We start from the raw sequence: 26,939 nt of genomic DNA, 5'->3' as shown, positions 1-26,939 counted from the left end.
GACCAGTATATGCAAAGATTTTTTGAACGAAAATTCTTGTTGATGGATTAATAAAGATGTTGAAAATTCTTGTTGATGGATTAGAAAAGGTGTTTACAGTAGATTTACTTTTGAAGTAATAGCTTTATTAGTTTTAAGAGAATAAAACTTAAGTCAGCTTGTCACTGTGGGTGTCACCATCATATGACATAAGTATTTGCCTGTAGAGAGGAGACGTGTCATAGCCTTATTACCTTAGCACCAGGCACAGTATGACAGGGGAGTGCTGGTGTACAGGAGTCTTCTGTGCCACACACTCAAGAGATTTGGGCTGGACCAAACATTTCTTTCTTTCTAAAAAAAAAAAAAAAATACCCAAAGCAATTGTGAGCTGGTTTACCCAGGGTAGCGTGACAGGGACCAAATTTGTGGAACTTCAGTTTAGTCGTATGTTGGAAGGCTTCGCCTTTGCCATGGCACCTTCCCTGTGTTTTTATATTATTGACTAAGCTGCATTGTGCTGTGGTCTGTGGTATATTCGTAGTCATTATCGACTGCTCAATTCATTCATAGTTGGTGGGGGTCGTTATTTTACTCCAAAGCATCAAGACAAGTAACATTATTCCGAAAAAATGAAGAATGGCTAAGTTGTGCTAGGAGTCGTGGCGTTCCGGATTAAAAGATGTTTCGGATTAGAGATGTTTCGGAACGATGATATCCTCGAAGATGTTTCGGAATAATGATGTTCCGAATTAAAGATGTTCGGAATAATCCTAGTATCATTATGGTCATCCTTTACTGATATCTATTTAATCCCAGAAGCCTCCATATCTGCAGATAGTTGTACATTGAGTAACTATTGGTTAATCACATTAACGAATGTCTTCGTAGCTCCTGACTACAGAAATATATATATATATATATATATATATATATATATATATATATATATATATATATATATATTTTTTTTTTCTTTTAAACTATTCGCCATTTCCCGCGTTAGCGAGGTAGCGTTAAGAACAGAGGACTGGGCCTTTTTTGGAATGTCCTCACCTGGCCCCGTCTGTTCCTTCTTTTGGAAAATAAAAAAGAAAAAAAGAGAGGGGAGGATTTCCAGCCCCCTGCTCCCTCCCCTTTTAGTCGCCTTCTACGACACGCAGGGAATACGTGGGAAGTATTCTTAATCCCCTATCCCCAGGGATAATATATATATATATATATATATATATATATATATATATATATATATATATATATATATATATATATATATATATAGGCTATCTAGATTCCACATCATTTATATATTGTATACTTCAGTTTGATAGCAACTAGTTCCCCTCAGAAAAAACAACTGGTAAACAAGGGAAAGGAAAAGTTTATATCAAGTTCTTTTTAACGAAATGTTAATTAGCTAAAATGCAATTTACAGTCCGTTTTGGTAATAGATTATCAAAGCTACTGCAGTTCTAAATCTCTTAAATTGATTGCTAACAAGACAAAATGATGATTGAACCTCTTATTATAATAAAAAGACTTACGTCAGCTTAAGTACAGATAACAGTATTAAGGAGCAGAAAATATATGAAATGTTGGGGGATAACTGTGGCGATACTAAGTGGGCCAATGTTATGATGTTACAGATCAACTATTAAAGGGAATAAATAAGTTATGATAATAATAATTTAGCAATTACGATAACATTAAAATTTATAAAATTATTATTATTATTATTATTATTATTATTATTATCATTATTATTATTAATTATTGAAATTATTAATTATTGCAGTAAATGATATTTTTATACTGTTACATCAGGCCCTTTTTATTCATAATTATATGTAATATAAATAAGCTGCTGTTGTATTTACTATCAGAAATTAGAAATGATTATGAGATGCGAATAAATATAAGATATTATTTCACATTACCCGCTCAGCTGATATAGGGAAGTGATCACTCTTACCAACCAATGATCGAAATATGTTTCACAAATATATATTTCAAACCAATGAAGGATAATGTGGCTAGGTTGATATCACGTGTTTATATGAGCATATTGAATCCTAGGGGTCTGAGGAGATATGGATATTAGAGTATGGAGATAGTGGGGAATGATTAAAATGAAAGTTAGAAAAATGTTGGCCACCCTGGTAGTAAAGTTTCCCAAATATACCGCCAGGTAGCGAGAAGAAAACAAGAAACGTAATGGGACGAAGGTGCACACATTTTATAGTCCTGTGCATTAATTTCTGTAACTCTTACGTACTTTATTCGTCTGTATAGGAGCGCAAGGTAAGCCATTCACGTTTGAGGGGTTACATAGTCAGTAGGATAATGGCTGTGGCCTGGCGAAGAGTGATTTAGCCCCTCGTTCCCTGGCTGTCACCTGGATCGGAATGTTTATGCTTTAGGTCGTAACACGTAGTCAAATATTGGGCCTATATCATCACTGTAGGCAGATGTACAGGGAGGCCAGGGACCAGGAAGTTTGGTAATTATTGAAAGAAGGAGAATATGAAGTGTGGAAGCATGTGTGATGGTGTGCGCCAGGTCAGCAGAAAACTGGTCTGAGGCATAAATTTCGAGCCCAGTTTACAGAAAAAATCATTTGAGTTCATAATACTCATCCATTATTAGTTGATGAATATAAGGCATACAAATAGAAAGTCTGGATGCCCATGTAAATATTTGGCTGATATCAATAATCATTCAGGAAAATCTACATGTAGGTAGTCTGTGTTGTATGTAACTTAGAATGTATATATATTTATAAGATTATGGAGATCAGTTTCCGAATCTAAGTATTTTACTGTTTAGGCTCGATGTTTATTTATTCAGTGTCAACAAAAATCACATCACTGGATTTATTACAGTTATTTGAACTTTAACTCCCCCTGCAGCCATGATTTAATAGAATGTTTGATTAGGTTAGAGTTTTGGGATCGGTTGTGTGTTTCTAGCATAAAATCACAAATGGATATTAAAAGCAATCCCGACCCAAGAGAGCGAACTGAATCTTACTGAAGTTAACCTTCTTTATTGTAATAAACCTTTACAGTTAATACTACAAATGGAAGAGAGGATTATGTTTTACTTTAGGGTCACTGCTAAAATAGCTTAGTGATTTGGAAGACACGCTTATCAAACTGGACCTCTTACAGATGGTAAATGTGATTTATACTGGAATTGGATGATGTGGAACATTTTTATTTTTTTAACCAGTAATGAATAGTGAGTAGTGGGGAAGGATATGAAGGTAGGGGAAAATGTCTGGTTGAATGATATAAAACTAGGTGATCGTTATGGAAATCACCAGTGTTCATGAAGACCTCCCCTAACCTCTTGTACAGTAAGCAGCTAAGATTCATAGTACTTTGGAAATATAATGACCTTAATGTGGTGTTTTGCTGTGGATGGTATAGAGTGGGCTAAATGGTGGGGAGGGTTGGGCCGCTGTGTGGCCAGTTGGTGTGTTTCATTTCATCTCTTTGCTATTTGGGAGTTGATGTAATGCTGAAATTATATAGGTATGTTCTGTAGATGTTGACTTTAGGATTGAAAGTTAAGTCTTGGCTGTTAGGTGAAGTTTTCCCTAGTCTTGTTGCTTTGCACAGTGTTTTGCTTACATTTACCTTAATTTACCCCATGTGTTCTCAAATCTTCATACCTCTCTCTACTATCATGTATCTAAATCATATTTTGTTAGCATAAGAATCCTATTGACATGAGTTTCTTTCAAATCCGTGTGTTCTCAAATCTTCATACCTCTCTCTACTATCATGTATCTAAATCATATTTTGTTAGCATAAGAATCCTATTGACATGAATTCCTTTCAAATCTGTAAGTTATATTAGTGGTGACTTGACCAGAAGCAAGATGTTGAAAAAATTCAGATCACTGTAAAGAATCCATTAAATAGGGTGTTTATTTATTAATAGGTTGAATTGCTAAGCCCCAAGAGTATATGATAAAATAGAATTTTTTTTTTCAACTGATTTTAGTATGATGCAATGAGTTGTTGAGATATGTAGCATACTTGTCATAATGTCAGATGATGTCTTGTGTTCATGGTGAAAAGATTTTTAGGTCTCTCTCTCTCTCTCTCTCTCTCTCTCTCTCTCTCTCTCTCTCTCTCTCTCTCTCTCTCATGTGTGTGTGTGTGTGTTTGAGTGAATGGGCCATTCTTTGTTTGTTTCCTGGCGCTACCTCGCTGATGTGGGAAACAGCAATTATGTATGATGAATATAAATAAATCATATATATATATATATATATATATATATATATATATATATATATATATATATATATACATATATATATATATATATATATATTTTTTTTTTTTTTGCTTTGTCGCTGTCTCCCGCGTTTGCGAGGTAGCGCAAGGAAACAGACGAAAGAAATGGCCCAACCCACCCCCATACACATGTATATACATACGTCCACACACGCAAATATACATACCTACACAGCTTTCCATGGTTTACCCCAGACGCTTCACATGCCTTGATTCAATCCACTGACAGCACGTCAACCCACCCCGGTATACCACATCGCTCCAATTCACTCTATTCCTTGCCCTCCTTTCACCCTCCTGCATGTTCAGGCCCCGATCACACAAAATCTTTTTCACTCCATCTTTCCACCTCCAATTTGGTCTCCCTCTTCTCCTCATTCCCTCCACCTCCGACACATATATCCTCTTGATCAATCTTTCCTCACTCATTCTCTCCATGTGCCCAAACCATTTCAAAACACCCTCTTCTGCTCTCTCATATATATATATATATATATATATATATATATATATATATATATATATATATATATCCCTTTTAAGCTTTAGTGTAAGATGTATTAGATTTTAACATGTCATTCTTTTTTATGATTGGGCCATTCTTTCGTCTGTTTCCTTGCACTACCTCGCTAATGCTAGAGACAGCGACAAAGCAAAATAAATATCTTTTTTATGGATCATAGTAGGTGATATTTTTTTCTTCATACAGTTTTATGTAGAAATTGCTTTGCAAAGTTTTTTTTATAGTGTTAACCCCTTGACAGAATTGGAGATCCCTTCACTGCCCCATTCAAGAGATGAAATGTTGACTGTAATTAAGGAGGGAAGTTCTACTTCTCTTGGAGAAGGCATTTTAACACAACATCATTAACAAAGTTGTACCGTTGTATGTTATGGGCCTGAGATATTGCAGAACAAGGAATCATTTGAGAATCAGAATTATTTTGGACTTGCACTCCCACAGCAGTGTTGGAGAATAACACTGACCCGATTTCTTGAAATATAGACATGGGGATACAGAATGATATACTGTATATGTAGAAAACCTGATTCTTAGCTTGTGCACCAAGATCAGTCCATTCTAAAATCGTAGGTATGGCCGGCTGTACAATAATTCATGTGAAAAGGGAGGTGCCATGTGTTCAATTGAAGTAAATAGTAACTGCTTTCAGGATCCATGATTAATGAATGCTAGGATAGCATAAGAATGTATGAGTTTGCTGGAGAATGCATAATGAACAGCTAGACAGTTTCCCATACTGTACCAGACTAACTAGGATAGATTAGATGTAGAGTAACCTAGGATCCACAGCTATGACTTTGGTGGTACTACCAGTCACATTCAAGAAATATCAGTTTGGTTGCTTACATCTAGTGATGAAAATCAGCTTTGATAAGATAGAGGTGTGTTTCTCCATTGTGACAGTGGAAACTGCCAGACTAGTTTATCCTCATTTCTTTTTTTAAGTTTTGATAATATTCAATTAGTCGAATCCTGGAGATGATGTGGCATGTTTACAATAAGTACTTGGATGCTGCTTGATAATTAGTGCATCCTTGGTGTTGTTAGGCTATAGTAGATTTCTGTCCAAAGTGTGTTTGGCATAATTAATGTTTATTGTAGCCTCTTGAATTAATCAGAAGCACCAGTTTGCTCATATCTTGATATGGGAATGAAATGATCTTTTTTTTCTCAAGGTAAATTTATAGTCATTGGCAAGAAATGGAGAGAATATGTGAATGTAGAATACCTAAAATGAGATGTTTGAGGACAATATGTGATGTGAGGTGGTTTGACCGAGTAAGTAATGAAATGGTAAGAGAGATGTGTGGTGGTTAAAAGAGTGTGGTTGAGAGAGCAGAAGAGGGTGTTTTGAAATGGTTTGTTCACATGGAGAGAATGAGTGAGGAAAGATTGACAAAGAGGATATATGTGTCAGAGGTGGAGGGAACGAGAAAAAGTAGGAGACCAAATTGGAGGTGGAAAGATGGAGTGAAAAAGATTTTGAGTGGTTGGGTCCTGAACATGCAGGAGGGTGAAAGGCGTGCAAGGAATAGAGTGAATTGGAATGATGTGGTATACCGGGGTTGACATGCTGTCAGTGGATTGAACCAGGGCATGTGAAGCGTCTAGGGTAAACCATGGAGAGCTCTGTTGGCCCTGTATGTGGAAAGGAAGCTGTGGTTTCAGTCCATTACACATGACAGCAAGAGACTGAGTGTGATTGAATGTGGCCTTTGTTGTCTTTTCCTAGTGCTACCTCGTGCACATATGGGGGGCGGGGGTTGGTATTTCATTATGTGGCAGGGTGGCGACGGGAATGAATAAGGGCAGACAGTATGAATTATGTACATGTGTATATATGTATATGTCTGTGTGTATCTATATATGTATACATTGAGATGTATAGGTATATATATGTACTTGTTTGGATGTGTATATATATACATGTGTATGTGGGTGGGTTGGGCCATTCTTTCGTCTGTTTACTTGCGCTACCTCGCTAACGCGGGGGACAGTGACAAAGTATGATAAGGTAATAAATATAAGAATACCTGGGAGGTTTAGTACTGGTACTGTCTGCCTGGTTATTGAGAGGATTAGAGATGGCTGTGTATTGAGCAAGCTTTTTACTGGTTGTCATGATGCACTCCTCTTACCCAGGTAAGGTTAGGTTAGGTTCTGCCTAGCCTACACATGACTGCTTTCATTCTGTTTAGAAACATACAGTCTCTCCTTGTCACACATAACACACGACAACTATTAACTCGTGCAACTCTTTTTGTCTTGGCTCTGAATCTTCCTGCAGTGAGCACTATGCATGAACCCTGCCTGCCTTTTGGCAATATGACAGGGGCATTAGATATAAGTAGGAGGCAGGAGCATTAGGTAGAAGTGATAGGTTGGAACATTAGGTAGACACATTAGGTAGAAGTAATAGGTTGAAACATTAGGTAGACACATTAGGTATAAGTAGTAGGTAGGAAAATTAGATAGAAGTCTTTGGAAACTGCTTTAGAGCTCCCTTTGCCATTGGCCTGAAAAGTGTAAGGCACCAAAAGCTAAGAGGCAGTGTTGGAGTTTCACCAGTTATGGAAACTTTTGTCGTGACCACCCTGTTGAGGGAGTTGCCAGAGGGAACGGTCATCAGAGGTATAGATAGATAGAGATGAAATGAAATCTCTCAACCCATGACAGTAGCCTGTTGACTTAGCAGTAGCAGAACCCCACCCACCAGGTACTTAAGGAAGGCTAGTAATGATGATTAAGCTCATAAGCATTGTTTAGGAGTTTGCAGGGTACCTTGGTAAAAGAAGAAAATAAATATTAAGTAGATCTTCGTTTAGTAGTAGGCTGGTAAGTTTACCTTAGGGAATTGGGCATTCCTTTCATTTACCAGCCTGCAGAAGCAGGGAGTCTTGTTTTTATAAATATTTCACAACGGATGTATTCCACCTGTTAAGATGAAAAGAATTTATGATAGATGGATACATAGCTTGTCAGGGTTATATTTTTGATTAGGAAATAATTTTGATCTAATTGAAGTTTATTGTTTTCAGGTAACTCATCTTCAATGATGATTTTTATACACATGTTATGGCCAGGCTAAGGATGTTTTCCTTGCGCATAGTAACAGTGGACCACTACCAGGGGACACCTGTCAATGGTTTGGACCCCCAGTTTTCGACTTTTCGGGGGGCTCCAATAAAACGTGTTCCTGTATTACGTATCTTTGGTGCCACACCAGCAGGTAGGATGGGATTCTTTTACTGTACTTTATAGAGATACGACAAGATATAGTGTAAATCACTGGTTAGCAAAGTTTCTGTTGATGCTCATGTAGAGTAGAGTATTTGACCATGATTTATTGAGTGTGGTTATAGTGACTGAAATATATATATATATATATATATATATATATATCCCTGGGGATAGGGGAGAAAGAATACTTCCCACGTATTCCCTGCGTGTCGTAGAAGGCGACTAAAAGGGAAGGGAGCAGGAGGCTGGAAATCCTCCCCTCTCCTTTTTTTTTTCCAAAAGAAGAAACAGAAAAGGGGGCCAGGTGAGGATATTCCCTCAAAGGCCCAGTCCTCATCCTCTGTTCTTAACGCTACCTCGCTAATGCAGGAAATGGCGATTAGTATAAAAAAAAAAATATATATATATATATATATATATATATATATATATATATATATATATATATATATATATATATATATATATATGTTAGAGTATGTGGAGTTATACCATGTAAATACTGGAAGTTATTTTTCTACCCTTCAGGACAAAAGGCCTGCCTGCATATCCATGGAGTTTTTCCATATATTCTGGTCCCATATGATGGATCCGAGCCGATCACCCGTCTCCCTTATACTTTGGCTGCTGGTTTGGACAAGGCACTTAACATTGCCTTGGGTCATGCCACGTCCAATACACAGCATGTTTATAAAGTTGCCGCTGTGTCAGGAATGTAAGTTGTAATATACTTGCCATATTATATGGACAGTAGAATATTATTACCTTTATGTGTTCATGTTAAGATAATTTACTGTGTTTATTGTTCATGTAAGTGACTTTCTGCTTGTTGCTTAGTTATTATTTCTCCGTAGAATGTAAATATGTATGTGTATATTTTTTTTTAAGTACCAGTATATTTTCATCTTTTCTAAATACATGTACAGATATCCCTTACTATACATTGTAGAGGCTTTCTTGGAAAACACAACTTAAGCTTACACACACACACACGTTGGAGGCTTCAGTTACAGACAAATGTCCACATTAAGGCCAGGCCTTAATAGAAAGGTTAATGATAGGAAAAAGAAGGGACAAGGGACAGTATGTATGAATTTTAGAGGAAGTGAAAAAGATGTCTTTTGAATTGTGGCAGGTCATAGTCTTTGGGAAAGATATTGAGAGGGTAGAGAGTGCCAAAACTTTGAGGTGTAGGAAAAAGAAACATTCGTCAAAACAGCTCACTCTTGAGATGCAAATTGCCACACAGTAATAATGGGACACTACAGCTTGCTAAATATTGCATGGTCTATCTAGTAGTGGGATTACATAGGCTGCCAGCTCTTGGGAGCAAAAGTTATACTTATAGAAGGGGGAAAGTGAGTCAACATTGCAATGCAGGGCAAGCTTGTTAAGTTTTGACATTAGCCTGGGAAAGTGTATAAGTCAGACTGCTTTTGACTCTGTCAAGTAAGGATACAGAGGTGGAACCACCCCAGATGTGACTGCAGTACACTATATAAGGACAAAGTAAGCCTTTGTATAGAAGGGGCAACAAGATTAACAGTTTCTTAAGAGGCAGACTTAGCTATTTCTGTAATGTAGTGAAACCAATTTGGTGTAGGATAAAGTGGTATTAAGAAGGATTTTGTTCTTAGGGTAGATTTTTCATCTGAAATGCAGAACAGAAGAAGAGGGTGGGCATGTTCGAAATAGTACGTGTGGTACTACAACAAAATTGTTTTATTGTTTGCACGTGTCTTATCAGATGACCATAATGCTCTTACTAAAAGTACATATATTTTTCTCTATTTCAGACCATTTTATGGATACCATTCGAAGGAACACCAATTTCTTAAGATATTCTTTTACAATCCTCTTATTGTGAAAAAGGCAGCAGAACTTCTTCTGGTAAGTAACTAGACTGAACTTTAGAATTGAAGCTCATTTTAGCTTTTGAATGAATTTGATATATATTCTTAGTGATGTTCAGTTTAGGATGAAAGTCAGTTGCATGTAAGAAAAACAAGCAAACTTAGATAAAAGCATGTTTGCTGCATTTCAAGAAGGAGAGGAGTTAGAATGTGAATTGCAGTTGAATGGATTGAAAATGTATTGGGAAGTGGACTTATGAATGCATGGATAATACTTGTGGTAAGGAGAGTGGAGTGGAAGCAGTGATAAGGGGATATATCTAAGGCAGTACACGAATAGCACCAAGAAAGAATGTTGAAAATGTGAACATTCATGTGTGGTATGATTTACTGGAAGTTTTTCTTTAACCCAGTCTGATATGTGAAATTAAGTTTATAAGAGTATAGAAACCAGGAGAGTGAAAACATTTATGTTTTTTTTTATGAATGTTAAGCCAGGAAACTGAATAGAGTAGAATGAGGAAATTCGAAGATGATGAGATTTTGTTAATGTTGTGGTTGGTTAAGTAGAAGATGGAATGTTGTGGTGGTATGGATGGGTCTAAAGAAGATTAAAAAGAGTATATCATAATTGGATGATAAATAAGGAGATATAGAAGATGGAATGTGATGATGGGACAGAAAAGAAAGTGAATATAATGGATGTCAAAGGTTAGCATTCCTGAATGTGACGCATTCATGGGCTGCTCAGGGTTGAGCACATAGTTTCGAATCCTGGTTATGGCAGTCAGTCCTGAGTCGACCCAGCTGTTCGTCCATCCCTAGGGGTTGGTTGATAAAATGGGTACCTGGTTGTAAAGGTGGATGATACCCTATTGTATATAAGATTAGACTTTTCAGTTATAAAACATTTTCCAAGTGTACAGTATTATAGGTAATTTATTTTAAACCACCATACTTCAGAAAACAACAGATCAATAGTTCATGGAAAATACCTTTATTTCAGAATGGGGCCATTCATAATAAAGTATACCAGCCACATGAATCGCATGTACCTTATGTGCTTCAGTTCCTCATGGATCATAATCTTCATGGAATGAACATGATCCACTTGTCAACATGTAGATTCAGGCAAACAGGAGGTAAGTTGAAGAGATTTTGTTTGGTATTCTTTTTCTCAGAATAGATCCTTGACTTTAACAGAAGTTTATGTGTTATTGCCTCAGGTGAGTATGTTTGAATTAGTGTGTCTGGTCTCCTCCTCCTTCACTACCTCCCTTTCCGAGTGCTTTCTCAATTCTTTCTTGCCATTGGCTTAGTACTAATATAGGTATTATGTTTCTTAACTGCCTCTGCTGTTATTGATTTTACTTTTGGTTCCTTTGGTTCTGCTGCTTGTTACAAGTGTAAAAAATTTCAAATCTACATTTTCAGCCTGCTAACTATTTTTAACCTCATCAGAAGCTAAGGTCAGTAAGTGTTTAGAATGTTGGAAAGATAATTGCATATTTAAGATCACAAGAAGGTCCTTTAACACGGAGTTAAGAATAAAGGGAGTTGCATCTGTTTCTTCTATGTACATTATCATGTTGCTTACTTTTATTGTTTTTCTAGGACTTGTTGATATGTCATGAATATACATGTAGGTATGTTAATATCTTTGGGCCTGAACATGCTGGAGTGTGTAAGTCATGCAAGATTTAAAGTGAATTGGAGCATCATGGCATTTGGGGGGGCACAACTTATTGTCAGTGGACTAAACTAGGTTATATGAAGCAGCCAGAAGAAACCTTGGAAAAGTCTTTATGGCCTGGATGGGGATAAGGAGCTTTGGTTTCAGTGCATTACATGATAGTTAGAAAATTAATGTGAGTGAATGAGGCCTTTTTCTTCGTCTGAGAGAAAGGAAAGAAAATAATGTTAATATCTCTCGTTTATATGTTTATATGTCATACATTTATGAGTAGATATGCTACTGAATGTAATCATTTAGAGTTATGTGTGTGTTACAGTTGCCTTTGTGGGATGCCAGTCATTTAAAGTCAGGGACAGGTAACCAGATAAGAGCAGTAAAGTCTGGGACAGGTAAACTAAAAAGAGGAATTTACTTTAAAGAATTCACTTGTGATATATTTTCTTTATTGGATCAGCTCTAGATCGTTTCACTTGATAAAGAAGAAGGGTTGCATCCTTGGTGCTTCAGTAGTGCTAGTGCTATTGTATACCTGTAAATGAACTGGGAGAGAATAGGAAAGTGATACAACTTTTAAAGAACAAACTTTTAAGATAACTCACTGTTTTATGTAAGTAACTTATTGGGTGAATTAACATGGTTTGATATTTATTTATGATTTGTTTTTCTTTGTCTTTCATTAAATTTCCTATTTTAACTTTTCATGTCATTAGATAATCTCTACTTGATGCTTTGTCTATGTATAGTTTATGGTTGTTGGCAAGAATTTTATTGGTTTCCTCCAAAAAGAAATTTCTCCTGAGAATTTCATTTGTTATTCCATATGTAGGGATGGAAAGTACTCAAGGACATTCTGTGACATCTCCATATGCCATATCTGGAGCAACCTCATCATCAGCATCACCTGAGGCATCTGGTGGTGTAAGGAGCTGTCTTCGTCCAAGTACCAAAATATGGACAAGAGAGAGTATACCACAAAGCCTTTGGTTACCTGAAACTGTTTCCAGAATGTCTTCATGTGAACTGGAAGTGGATAGCCTGTCCTCAGAAATCCTAAACAGATTGCAGATTGGAAGTAAGTATGTTCTGACACACCTATTGTGCACTGATTCTGATGTGGGCAGATGTAAAGTGGTGAAAGGTTTGTTTAATCTTGGGACAGAACCTGAGAATATGACTAGATTTTTATTCTGTACCTTCATGAATATCTTCCTCGGTTCCATGTCAAGCTAAGGAATTTTATTAGTAAACTCATTTTAATATCAGTCTTGGCAGGGCAAATTCAATACACTACCTATGGACATATGGAGAGAATGAGTGGGGAAAGGTTCTTAAAGAGGATATATGTCAGAGGTGAATGGAACAAGGAGAAGTGAAAGACCAAATTGCAGGTGGAAGGATGGAGTGAAAAGATTTTGAACTCTCTGGGCCTAAACATGCAGGAGGGGGAGAGGCTTGCAAGGAATAGAGTGAATTGGAATGATGTGGTATACCAAGGTCGAAGTGCTGTCAGTGGACTGAACCAAGGTCGTGTGAGAAGTCTGGGGTGAACCATGGAAAGGTCTGTGGGGCCTGGATGTGGATAGGGAGTTGTGGTTTTGGTATGTATGTATATGTGTATGTTTCATCTGGCAGGGTGGTGAGAGGGATGGATGAAGGCAGCAAGTATGAATATGTACTTGTGTATATGTATGTATATGTCTGTGTATGTATATGTATGTTTACTTTGAAATGTATATGTACATGTGCATGTGTGGGTATATGCATGTGTATGTGGGTGGGTTGGGCCATTTTTTCGTCGTGTTTCCTTGTGCTACCTCGCTAATATGGGAGACAGTGACTAAGTATAATAAAAGAAATAGATAACTATATACAACGGCGACGGGGCAAAGAAAAAGAGGAAAAATATATATATATATATATATATATATATATATATATATATATATTATCCCTTGGGATAGGGGAGAAAGAATACTTCCCACGTATTCCCTGCGTGTCGTAGAAGGCGACTAAAAGGGAAGAGAGCGGGGGGCTGGAAATCCTCCCCTCTCAATTTTTTTTTTTTTAATTTTCCAAAAGAAGGAACAGAGAAGGGGGCCAGGTGAGGATATTCCCTCAATGGCCCAGTCCTCTGTTCTTAACGCTACCTCGCTAACGCCGGAAATGGCGAATAGTTTGAAAAAAAAAAAAAAAACTATATACAAGTATAAATATATAGGTATTATATTATCTTATTCCTACTTTTTATATAGCTGGGCTGGCAACAAATCCTGGTCTGTCCTATATATGGGAGGATGAAATAGAGAGATGTCAGGCACGAGGGGGCTCAGAAGAGGATCTCAGACCACCCAGCTCTCCACCAAGAACTAATGTCACCGCTTCTGACTCAGAAAAGGTTTACAGATCTCTTCTGAAGGAGAAACTGGCTGCTCTTGTAAGTTTTAAAGTTATTATATACAAGTTTATTTGTGTATGCATACTTATTTTGAGTTGGTTAGGTTATTATAGATTTAAGAATTTTTTATTTGTGAAAAATCAATTGATAAATATCAGTTTTTGTACCTTTTCAATAACAGAAATAAGGCCATGGATGGTACTGACAGTTGATTTTAGGCCATTTCTCTTTTAGTGTGAGTGTTTGGTTTAGTGTGTGTTTTGCTTATGTCTTGCTCTTCACCAGGTTTTCATACTCATTTTATATCATGGCTGCCAGAGCTTTTTCTGTAATAGGACCACCGGAGAGTGGTAAATTATTCATGTACTGCTCCTTCACCATTGAAATTGCTTTCATATATCCCTGTTTGCAATCATATATGTGAAGAGAAAGGTGATGTAGTTACTGTGTTTGAGGAGAGAAACCTGGAAGTTTTGGTTCTGAGTGAAACAGTGTTGAAGGGGTAGGGGGTTAGGTGGTTCAGGAATGTTTAGGGGTTAAATAAAGTCATGGGTTCATGAGAGGACAGTATTGAAAGAAGAGTTGCATTTCTTGTGGAGTAATTGTGGAACTGTATTGAAGAGTGTAAAAAAGTGAATTCAAGATATGGGTAAGAATGAAAGTAAACTACAAGAGATAGGTTATTAGTGCTTATGCACCTGTTAGTGAGAGAAATAAAGACAAAAGGAACACCATTTGGAAGGAGCTGAGCAAGTGCTTTGTTATTTTTGATGATGTGGATTAGTCTTCCTGCAAGGGGATTTGAATTTAAGTTTGAGTTGTATGACAGTCAAGGTTATAGATAAGGGCAAGGGGTCCATGTTATCAATGAAAATAGGAAAAAACCTTCTCAAGTTATGTGCCGAAAGAGGAATGGTGACTGGTAATTCATGATATTAAAAAGTGCCTGCAGAAGTATACGTTGATGAGTGGAATTCAGGTCATTTATCATTCCTGGATTATGGACTGTACATGGGAAGCTGATGGATGCAAAAATGCTGAGAAGGGCAGTAGATGAAGTGTCTTTTCATCTCTAGTTAGAGGCAAGTGTGAAAGTTTGTGGTGGGTTTAGGAAAAGACAAAATGATGAACATGTGAAAGAAGTGGAAAAAGTAAGAGGACTTGGAAAAGTTGCATGTGTGCAGAGATGCAAAAAAAAAAAAATGAGTTAAGAATGGCATATGGTAAGGTAAATGAAACTAGGGGAATGGAGGGTGTAAGGGTAAGCTGGGTATGTGGTATGCAGAAGTTGTGATGAGGACATATGAAATGATATGTGGATTTAAAGCCTAAGTTTGTATAATTCACTTTTGTTTTGGAAAAATAGGAGAACAGGTTAGATTGATAAGCTATTTAGTGTAGATGGAATTAGGATGATGTTTAGATATTGTAAAAGTCAGGAGGAGAATGTATGTTTTTATGATGGTAAGTTTATGTGAATTGCATGATAAATGATAACGTTGGTCATGCAGGGTTATAATGGTGCAGTTGAAGATACATAGAGAAGAGGTAAACCATAGGGTTATATACAGGTATTTATAGAAATGGCTATGGCTAGATATATTTGAGATGGAGGTGATAGAAAAATTGGATAAGTTTGGGTGCAGTGAAAGTATTTTGTGTATTTAGAGGTGTAAATTATCTTAGTAATACAAATTGAAAAAGTCGAAATTGATTTCAAATACTTGTATTAGCTAAGCATACTATACTGGGGTTGAGAATATGTATGGGTGAATTGAGAGTTTATGCACCTTATCCAATTGATGGTAAAAGGACGACTGATAGTTGTATTAACTGAAATAGTTAAGATTGATTGAAGTATAGAAATTAGATCAGTTATTGTAGTATTTTTACAAACAAGCATGAGATGTTGAGAAACATATTTATTGTTAAATTGTTGGTTTTGACATGTAAGTTCTTTCATTGAATGATATTCTATAGAAGGCAACTGAGTCCAGCCAAGAGTCACTGCCTGGTGTATCCTTGCCAGCCATTACTCCTGATGACTCTTCCTTGGGGCCAGCCACAGCAGTAGACACCATCAGCCAGGCAGATGTGTCCTTTTCTCAGGTTAGTAAAGTTGTTTTTTAAGACAGTTGTGTGGGAGAGAGAGAACATAGAGAGGTGATTAGAGAGAGTGAGGGAGTTTGTGGTTGTGATAAGGGGATGTAAGTCCTGTAGAATTATGTAGGATTATTAGGGATTATGCCAGGATGAGGATTCTTGAAGAAGGATTAGCATGAATGGTGGGGAACAGAATATACATTGGACATATTTTGATTTGTAAGTAGACTGGACTTTGTGTTGTATGAATTTTCTGCTTTATAGAAAGGTTAAAGTATTTAAATGAGGGATTGAAGGTAGATTAGATTTTCAGATAAGTAATTTGTATCCCAACACATTTTGCCATTGATTTCATTTATGTTTACTTGTCTTATTTATGGTTTTGAATGCATGTTTAATACATTTTCAGAAAGAAGCAGCAGACCTCCAAGGGCAACAGATTCGTGAGGAAGCCTTAGAAACATCACATGTTGATGAGGAGCTCATATTGAGTCTCACACAACAAGCACCATCTCAGTGGAGTAAGTTATTGTCATGTAGCCAGAGATTTTGTGAGGATATGATGGGTAACGGTATTAAATTTGTTGATATCTTTTGCCTCTACGGGGTGGATGGGAATGAATAAAGGCAGCAAGTATGAATTATGTACATGTGTTTATATGTATATGTCTGTGTATGTATATATTATACGTTGAAATGTACAGGTATGTATATGTGCGTGTGTGGATGTGTCTGTATATACATGTGTATGTGGGTGGGTTGGGCCATTCTTTCGTCTGCTTCCTTGTGCTACCTTGCTAACGTGGGAGATGGCAACAAAGTATGATAAATATGTAAGTAAATAAATCTTTTCTTTCATACTATTAGCCATTTCCTGCGTTAGCGAGGTAGCATTAAGAACAGAAGACTGGGGCCTTTAAGGATGTATATATATATATATATTCCTTGCCCTCCTTTCACCCTCCTGCATGTTCAGGCCCCGATCACACAAAATCTTTTTCACCCCATCTTTCCACCTCCAATTTGGTCTCCCACTTCTCCTCGTTCCCTCCACCTCCAACACATATATCCTCTTGGTCAGACTTTCCTCACTCATTCTCTCCATGTGCCCAAACCATTTCAAAACACCCTCTTCTGCTCTCTCAACCACGCTCTTTTTATTTCCACACATCTCTCTTACCCTTACGTTACTTACTCGATCAAACCACCTCACACCACACATTGTCCTCAAACATCTCATTTCCAGCACATCCATCCTCCTGCGCACAACTCTATCCATAGCTCACGCCTCGCAACCATACAACATTGTTGGAACCACTATTCCTTCAAACATACCCATTTTTGCTTTCCGAGATAATGTTCTCGACTTCCACACATTCTTCAAGGCTCCCAGGATTTTCGCCCCCTCCCCCACCCTATGATCGACTTCCGCTTTCATGGTTCCATCCGCTGCCAGATCCACTCCCAGATATCTAAAACACTTTACTTCCTCCAGTTTTTCTCCATTCAAACTTACCTCCCAATTGACTTGACCCTCAACCCTACTGTACCTAATAACCTTGCTCTTATTCACATTTACTCTTAACTTTCTTCTTTCACACATATATATATATGTATATATATGTGTCATTCACAAATTTACTTATCACTTTGTCAGTTTTATAGTGGAAGTGGAAATTTAACAATTATATGACCTTTGTTTTCACAGTGGATTCAAGTGATGCTGAACTGTTAAATGTGATGGTGGGCTTAGCTGATGGTTCGCAGATAGTTTCTCCTGATGATAATGATGCAATATTATCCACTCAGCAGCTCTCATGTAAGTTAGATGGTAATAAATGCTTTTTTTTTTTCATGCTATTTGCCATTTCCCACGTTAGTGAGGTAGCGTTAAGAACAGAGGACTGAGCCTTTGAAGGAAATCCTCACTTGGCTCCCTTCTCTGTTCTTTCTTTTGGAAAATTAAAAATGAGAGGGGAGGATTTCCAGCCCCCCACTCCCTTTCCTTTTAGAGTCGCCTTCTACGACACGCAGGGAATACATGGGAAGTATTCTTTCTCCCCTATCCCCAGGGATAGGTAATGAATGGTATGGTAGCAAATTCTTTATCTGTCTTTTTTTAAAGATTTCAGTTTCAGAGTGGAACAGTATTGCTTTTGGAGTGGGAGAGGATGTGTGAATCAGTTTGCTTTGAAAAATCTGTATGAGAAATTTTTAGAGAAAACAAGTTATCCTTTGGCATTTATGGATTTGAAAGAAACATATTGCAGGGTTGATAGATATGCTTTGTGGAAGGTGTTACCAATATATGATGTAGGAGGAAAGTTATTTGGAGCATCAAGGAGTTATTATCAAGAGAGGAAGGCATATGTGTGAGTAGCAAGAGAGGAGGGTGAGTGGATTCATGTAAAGGTAAATCTGCTGCAGGAGTGTGATGAAACCAAGGTTGTTTAAATCTATTAATCGATGGGATGATGAGGGATGGTGTAGTAGGATTGATAGTGTTTTATGGTTGCAAAGCATGGGCCATTAGATGGAAATGTGTGGAGGAGGGTGGATGTTTTGGAAATTAAATGTTTAAGGACTATGTGGTATGAGGAGAATTGATCCAGTAAGAAATAATATGTCTGAGAGAGCTGAAGACAGTGTGCTGATATGGTTTGGATTTATGGAAAGGATGGAGAAAGGTGAAGCTGAATAAGAGGGTATACATGTTGGAAGTGGAGGGATTAAGGAAAGCGGGGAACCTCATAGCAGATGGAAGTTTGGAGTGAAAGGTACTTTGAGGGCTCAAGGCCTGAACATGTAGAAAGGTGTGAGGCATGCATGGGACTGAACCAAGGCATTTTGACTGGTGAGGGGAAACCATGAAAAGGTATGTGGGGCATGGCTGTAGATGGGGATCTGGTTTAAGTGACATAACATCTAAAGAGTGGAGGAGGGCCTTCCTCAGTTTCTGGCACTACCTTGTTATGTGAGAAATGGTGGACAAGTATGGGAAAAATTCTTAGTGTTTTCCCATCGCATAGGCTTAATGTGAGTGTTTTTGGGTATCCAAATACTCACAATTACTGCTCTTTGCTCACTGTGATTCCTTACTCTTCCATTACTTCAGAAACTGGGTCTTTCAGTACTTGATCTCTTCCCCATTTACATAGGATTAGTACCACCTTACAAACTTTTGTGTTAGTCTAACTCATTTCCAGTCACTTCATGGACAGTGAAATGATTTACTGCTGTAGGATATTTGAACTCAAGTTTGAAGGTTATTTGGATTTAAGTCTAAGAACTAATTTTCACTATTTACCACTTATAGGTGTATCCTAACCCTGAATATTGTTTGGTTTTGGCCACTTTACTTGAAAAAAAAGATGTTGACAGAACAGAAGGCCTACTAGTTGTGACATTCCAAGATAATTCTAAGAGTGAGAGACAAATCCTGTGAGAGGTGGCTAGACAACTTAAAGTTATTTGACTTGAAAAGATAAGGTTGAGAGTTGATTTGATACAGTATTCAAAATTATCAAAAGCTTTAAGAGTGTTCATGTAAGCAGCTGTTTGATGTTAGACTTGGTACAGTCACTAGTAGTAGTGGATTAAGCTCATAGGCAAATGTTATACTTCAACTAGGTGATGGGTATATATTTTATTTTAAATGAAGCATTTTTTATAAACATAATTATTAACTTAGGGAATAATTTATCTGCAGGAATAGTTGAAAGCAGTACCATCGATATGTTAAAGTGTAGACTTTACAAATACTTCACTTCAAGTTTGTAACCGACACTATTTTGCACCTTCCTGGTTTTAGATAAAGCAAGCTGGTTTTCTGCTTTGTTTGTCTACCTTCCTACTCCAGTCTGTGTTTTTGGTCTGTTCCACTATCACAAATAGCTTAGAAAAAGACTCAGTGGTCTGTTGCTCTTTCCATTCCTTTATGTTTTTAACTAGATTGGTAACTGTATACTATCCTTGGAGAGCCTTATGCATTCAAAGTCTTTGTTTAAGAAGTTGAGCAAACGAGTCATTAAATTCATGCTGTGCTGCACTGCCACTGACATTCTAGGTACTAGGTATAGCCTTCTAGACACAGAATCAACTGCTTGATCATTCGCATGAAATAACAGTGGAGGAAAAATTTCCATGTGTTATCCAAGCAACTTTTTTCATCCATTCTTGTCTGTCTTCATACCCCTGATATAAAAGAGTTACTGATTAGTATACAGTTTTTCATCTTGTTAACATAGATATTGGTATGATACCATCACAGGTCATTCTGGAGGAAACACGAGTCAGAATCCAGCTCATGAGCAAGATGCTGATGTCAAGGATGAGAGTGACGATGAAGAAACAAGGGAAATGACTCAGTGTATCTGGGATTCCATACTTCCTGCTGAAAAAGATGTGGAAAATAGAGAGGACCAAAATGAATTACTTAGGGACCATTCTATTGTGTAAGTAATTGTCATGTAACTTTCTTGCTGATATTATTTTATCTGATATAGAATGATAGTAAGGTGTATAGTAAGGTATTATATATACTTTCCCCCTAATCCAGGAGCTCCTTCTATGCTAATGAGGCTCCTGCAGCACACAGGAAGTTGGCCATGTCTGCCAGTTGAGACCACAGGTCATAAAATTTTATGATTTAGTTACCTACTTGTCCTGTATGGGGAGGGAGATTACACTTGTGGGGGCCTCATCTCTTGAACATTCTCTAGTATTATACTGACTTTAAATTCATATATGCTGTCTGTATTAACTATGTGTGAGCATCTGTGTGCAGAGCAATTGAATAGTAAGTGCTCATTGTCTTCATTATGGTATTTGCATCATTGGCTTGGGGAGCCTTTGGATATGTTGAAATGGTATTTATAATGGTGTAGTGATGGTTAATATCGAGAGCATTAGCAGGAGAGTATGAAAATTACACCTCCCAGACAATTACAAGTCACTCTTCCCTGCTTATGTTCTAGACATCACACATAGCTTTGAACACCACTTTAGCATGTGGTATTCTAGGGTCAACATGCTGTCAATGGACTGTACCAGGGCATGTGAAGAGTTTGGAGTAAACCATGGAAAAGTCTGTGGGGCCTGGATTTGGATAGGGAGCTGTAGTTTTGGTGCATTACACATGACAGCTAGAGAATAGATGTGTGCTGATGTGGCCTTTCTTTGTCAGTTCCTGGTGCTACCCTGCTAGGCTGGGAAGTAGCGATCAAGTATGAAAAAAATTCATACTTGTTTGTCATTTCTCTGTTTTAGAGGTAGCACCAGGAACAAAGGAAGGCTGTATTCACTCTCATCCATTCTCTCTTTCAAGTGTAATGCACCAAAACTATAGCTTCCTGTTCACAACTGGGTCTCACAGATCTCTCTGTGGTTGCCCCACTGCTTCACCTTCCCTGGTTAACTGCATACAACACATCACATCACTTCAATTCACTTTGTTACGTGCTTACCGTACACCCTCCTCATGTTTAGACTACTGACGTTTTGTCTATAGACATAAATCTCTCCTTATCGTACGTAACATCTGACAACACTTAATACGCAGAACTCATTCTTTGTAACTCTAGATTTTCCTGTGGTGAGTACTTTGCACTACCCCTGCCTTTTCACAAAGTGGTAGGGGTAGTAGCTAGAAGTTATAGATAGAAACATTTAGGCAGGAGCATTAGGTAGAAACATTAGGTAGAAGGATTTGGTAGAAGCATTAGGTAGAGGTAGTCAGTAGGAACATTAGGTAGCCTATGCAAACACTGTTCTAGAGTTGCCCTCTGCCAGTGGTCTGGTAAGGGTGAGGCACTAAAGGCTATGAAGTGGCATTGGAGCTCTCTAGTTTTGGAGACTATTGCCATGGCCACCCCCTTGAGGAAGTTCCTATTGGAACAGGCATTAGAGATGGATAGCATGTTTAGGCCTTGGCACTCAAAATCTTTTTCGTCCCATCCTTCCATCTCCACTCTGGTCTCCTCCTTCAGTTTGTTTTGGACTTTTTATCAGTGTTGAAATTATTTAGATTTTGGGATTTGCTGAATTAATTTGGATATCTTTTGTTAATTAGGTGTTGTGAGCTGTTATAGTTTTATGGTTAACAATTGTTCTCCTTAGTAGGATACTTTTAGATAAATATTATTTCAAAGACTTGATTTTTTAAACTTCATTATTTCCCAGTTTCTCAGGGCATGGAGAGGTCTTTTCTTTTCAAATGATAATGTCTTTTTACGAATGTTTTTCTTTTTCTTTAGGAAAGATGATGTGGATGTTGAAGACATGGAATCTCCAGCATTGTGCCTGCCTCAGCTCGATGGTCCTGCTGATTGTGACCACTACTTCAATTCTCCATCTAGTACTAAGAATATTGGTGTGAGAGAAACCTTTGTGCCTTTAGGTAGTGCCCAGATCTTAAAACAGAGTGCTGTGATACTGGATAAAACCCAAGACTGTCATAATCAAGAAAAAGTTGACCCTTGTAACAAAATATCTCAGTGTACTGAACACATGCCAGTTAATAGGGCTAATGTCCCTGAGAAATTACTTTTACATGGGGTTAATAGTGTTAAAAGAACTAAAGATGTTACTAGTAAACGAGTGGTAAAGTATAGTTATTGTGATAGTAACTTCAGTGATGAAGAAGACTTTGTGATCCCCCAGTTTGATGGTGCAAATGATGTTATTTTACGCAGAGGAGGTAGACGGCAACAAGCATCTCATAGTAACCCACATGCAGCCACTGAGGCGCCTCAGCGGCAGACTGATCACAGTGGTAGGTCTACCTCAGTGAATACACGTGATGTTATTCGAGAAAACATAATGAAAAGGAACAGAGGTGGTGAAAGTAGGGGGTCTCAGGCCCCTTTGCCACTTCATAACCCCCATTCACATCATGGGCCTCACGTGAGACGTCACATTACCTCACCCTCTGTGCCTTACTCTACTTCTTCCCAGGGTCCAGTGCCTTCATCACTTAGTAATGTACCTGGTAATTCTTTAACCTATGCTCCCTCTGACACAAATTTTGACACAATACTTGATCTCCCAAAATTGATGGATATATCTTCTCATATGACTTCAGGGGAAACCCAAAGTTTTAGTATTATTAGCAGTAGTGCTTCACAGGGTAACAGTCGCTCACAAGTTAAAAACAAGTCTTCCAGAGGGAGTAGAAAGGTAATTCATCAACCAGAGCTTTCAACCACTGTTGCACTATCGGAGGGGCCTCCTCAGTCCCCTGTATCAGTTGCCATGTCAGGAACAAGCACTGGGCTGTCTCAGAGAGTTCCTGGTAATGGGAATTCCTTTGTGCCAGCATTTGGTACAAATACAAGATTAAGTGGTCTCAGTAGTTCTCAAGTCATGCATCCATCAAATTATGCTGTGCAGCAGCCTGGAAGTTATAAAGTTGGACACTCGTCGGTACCATCTGCAAAGAATCAACATCCACCTGCCTTAATGATGGTGTCGCAAACATCACCTAGTCATAATACTGCTGTTTCTCATGGGAATATACAAAGGCTGCCAGATTCTCAGGGGCGTGGCAGATATGAATCAGTTGTGTCACAGTCCCATGTCAGTCAACAGCCATCAAGCTTGCAACATACCAATCAGCCATCTGTTTTTCCAGAAACACCTAGTCAGATTCATAAAGTCAGCCGAAGAAGTTATGCAACCTCACCAAATGTCCATCCTCCTTTACCATCTCCTTTACCATCCCCTCAACACTCATTTGTATCATCCAAGATGTCCAAATATGATAATACAGGGCCTCTGCAGGTGGCAGAAGAGAGTAGTGAGGAGACTTCAGCAGGTGTTCCTGGATTGATGAAGACAGTAGAGCGTCAAAACTCAGAGCAGTCAGTGTATTCTCCTATTTCTGATGAATCTGATACAGATGTGCCAAGTAGGTCTAGAAAATCACAAGCAAACAGTCATGTCTCAGGAACAGTAGCTTCTACATCAAAAACTACTGAAACTTCAGCTAAGGAAGATATTTTAAAGCAAGCATTTGATATGGTACTTTTTGACGGCATTGATCTTGAAGTTGAACCAATGGATGCTAATGACAGCTTCCAGAATGAATCAGATGATGTATCTTTACATCCATCAAAAATATCTGCTGAGGGAAGAACAGGAGCTGTTTCAGCCCAACAAATTCCCCATCCAACCTCATACACTAATGACTTTGAAAGTGGGAATGCACTAGAAACCAGTGATGGTTTTAAGAGTAAGAATAGGGCAGAAAAGCAATCAGAGATGAAAGAGAGTACCAAATGTACAGATAGCATTAACAGAGCTACAGATAATAGTAGGCATGGGCAAGTACAAAACTTAACTTGCACATCTGTAAAGGAAGTTGCTGGAACAAGTACAAAACTCAGCAAAAAGGACAAAAAGGAAAGGGAGAAGGCACAGAGTAAGCAGAAAAAATTAAGGTAAAAACCCATAGTTTTTTGAGTAGTCTGTTGAGTATTAGTATAATGAATATTGTGGGTGAATGGAGAATGATGTCATGTCATGAATTAACATGTTAGAAGTATGGAAGTTCCTGTTTTACCATGTATAAAACTATTAGAAACATTGATGAGGAGTGCAAAAGGAGAAGTGATAACAGGTAGTGATGAAGTTAGGAAGAGATGGAGTGTTTATTTTGAAGGACCTTTCAATGTGTTTGATGATAGAGTTGCAGATGTAGGGTGTTTGAGAAGTTGGGTTGGTATGCAAAGTGAGAGTCATGGAGGGTGGTTTGGTGATGAGAGAAGAGGTAATGAAAGCCTTGCATGAGATGAAATGTGGCAAGTAGGGAGTGGATGGTATTGCAGTTGAATTTATTAAGAAAGGGGATAACTGTGTTGTTGATTGGTTGGTAAAGATTTTCAGCGTATATATGGATCATGGTTAGGTGCCTGGGGATTGGGCTAATGCATGTATAGTGTCATTGAATAAAGGCAAGGAGGATGAATGTGAGTTTTCAAACTGCTGAGGTACAAGCATATTGAATATACCTGGTTGGTTTTATGGGAGAGTATTGATTGAGAAGTTGAAGGCATGTACAGAGCATCAGACTGGGGAGGAGCAGTGAGTTTTGAGAAGCTTTAGAGGGTGTGTGAATCAGGTGTTTAATTAAAGAATGTGATAAATACTTAGAAAACAAATGAATTTGCATGTGGCACCATTGGATCTGGAGAAAGCATATAATAGGGTTGATAGAGATGCTTTGAATGTCTTAAGTGTTATATGGTGTCAGGAAAGATGCTAGAAGTAGTGAGAAGTTTTATCGAGGGTTAAAGGCATGTACATGAGTAGAAAGAGAAGAGAGTGAGTGGTTCCAAGTGTTTGTTGGTCTGTGGAAGGGATGTGTGATGTCACCATGATTGTTCAGTTTTTGATGGATGGGGTGGTGAGGGAGGTAAATGTGAGTGTTGGAGAGTGGAATGAGTATGCAATCTCTGGGGGATGAGAGTGCCTGGGAAGTGAGTCAGTTGTTGTTTGCTGATAATACAGAGTTGCTATTAGATTTGAGTGAGAAACTGCAGAAGTTGGTGAATAAATTTAGAAGAGTGTGTGAAAGGAGGAATTTGAGAGTCACTAGTAATAAAAGCAAAGTTATTAGGTTTATCAGGGTTCATTGGACAGTTTAGTTTGGATGTGAGGTTGAATGAAGAAAAATTGGAGGAAGTGAAGTATTTTAGAACCTGGTAGTGGACATGGCAGCGAATGGAAGCGATATGATTGAAGGATTAGTCGTCCCAACAATAGTGTGTGGATGTGAGGAAAGGGCTGGAAATGAGGCTGTGTGAAAAGGGGTGGATTTGTTGGAAATGAAATCTTTGAGGACAAAAGGTGGTTTGATCGAGAAAGTAATGAAAGGTTAAGCGGGTTGTGTGGCAAGGAAAAGAGTGTTGTTGAGATAGTGGATGAGGGTGTGTTCAAATGGTTTGGACATCTGGAGAGAATGAGTGAAGAAAGGTTAACAAAGAGGATATATGTGTCAGAAGTGTAAGTGTGTGTCTGTGTGAATTGTACAGCATTTAAAGAAAATCTGTACATTTACAATGTATTGGAGACTTTTAACCTCCTTACATTCATCAGTATCCGTTAATGTTGATTGGTATGTAACAAACGATGTATAGCCAAAATCCTGTGTCTTTAAGTGGTCTTCCAAACAGAGTAACCAATTTTTGCAGTTTCTCACTCAAATCTACCACCAGCACTGTCTCACCAATAGAGAAACTAACTCACCTTCCAAGCACTCCAACCCTTGCCAGGCCCTAAAACCCTAATTTTCACTAATGTCAACACCTGATACTTAAACAAAATGAAGGGCCATAATGACAATACACACTGTTCTGCAAGCTCACTTTCACCTGAAACCTCTCCTCTCAGCCTACTTGCACACTTGTCTTGCTCTCATAAATATTCCTCACTGCTTCTACTACTTTTTCAATATTCCTTACTGCTTCTACTACTTTTTCTCCCTCACCATTTATTCATAACACCTTCCACAAAGCATCTTTTTCATCCCTATCTTATGCTTTCTCTAGATCAGTAATTGCCACACACAAATCCTGTTTCTTTGAGTATTTCTCACATACAATCTTCAAAGCATCATCTGCCTCTTGAAACCACATTGTTCCTCCCCAGTCTGATTCTCATTGTATTCCATCACCTCTCTCACTTGCCACTCTCCCATACAAATACTAGATACATTCAACAAACATATACCTCTGTGATTCTAACATTCACTCTATTCCCCTTGCCTTTATACAGTATACAGGCTTTCCACCAATCTTCAGGCATCTCACCATCGTCCACACACACATTGAAAATTCATACC

The 26,939-nt window shown here is 38.0% G+C and overlaps 1 protein-coding gene across 1 annotated transcript in view; it reads left to right on the top strand.

Moving 5' to 3' along the window:
• Positions 1 to 2,101: 2,101 nt before the first annotated feature.
• The window catches only part of LOC139748258 (uncharacterized), a 123,697-nt gene continuing 98,859 nt past the window's right edge, over positions 2,102 to 26,939 (top strand). The window contains exons 1-12 of the mRNA XM_071661193.1: positions 2,102 to 2,280; positions 7,851 to 8,041; positions 8,581 to 8,767; positions 9,849 to 9,942; positions 10,912 to 11,047; positions 12,428 to 12,673; positions 13,854 to 14,035; positions 15,977 to 16,105; positions 16,509 to 16,620; positions 17,808 to 17,918; positions 20,370 to 20,553; positions 22,354 to 24,537. Of these exons, the coding sequence (XP_071517294.1) occupies positions 7,903 to 8,041; positions 8,581 to 8,767; positions 9,849 to 9,942; positions 10,912 to 11,047; positions 12,428 to 12,673; positions 13,854 to 14,035; positions 15,977 to 16,105; positions 16,509 to 16,620; positions 17,808 to 17,918; positions 20,370 to 20,553; positions 22,354 to 24,537 (3,704 nt within the window). The 5' untranslated portion in view covers positions 2,102 to 2,280; positions 7,851 to 7,902. The remainder of the gene's footprint in view (positions 2,281 to 7,850; positions 8,042 to 8,580; positions 8,768 to 9,848; positions 9,943 to 10,911; positions 11,048 to 12,427; positions 12,674 to 13,853; positions 14,036 to 15,976; positions 16,106 to 16,508; positions 16,621 to 17,807; positions 17,919 to 20,369; positions 20,554 to 22,353; positions 24,538 to 26,939) is intronic.

The sequence above is a fragment of the Panulirus ornatus genome, chromosome 73 (genome assembly GCF_036320965.1).
Source record: "Panulirus ornatus isolate Po-2019 chromosome 73, ASM3632096v1, whole genome shotgun sequence".
NCBI classification, from domain to species: Eukaryota; Metazoa; Arthropoda; class Malacostraca; order Decapoda; family Palinuridae; genus Panulirus; species Panulirus ornatus.
Note: the sequence above shows the minus strand (reverse complement) of the source record. Positions and strands in the feature narration are given on the sequence as shown.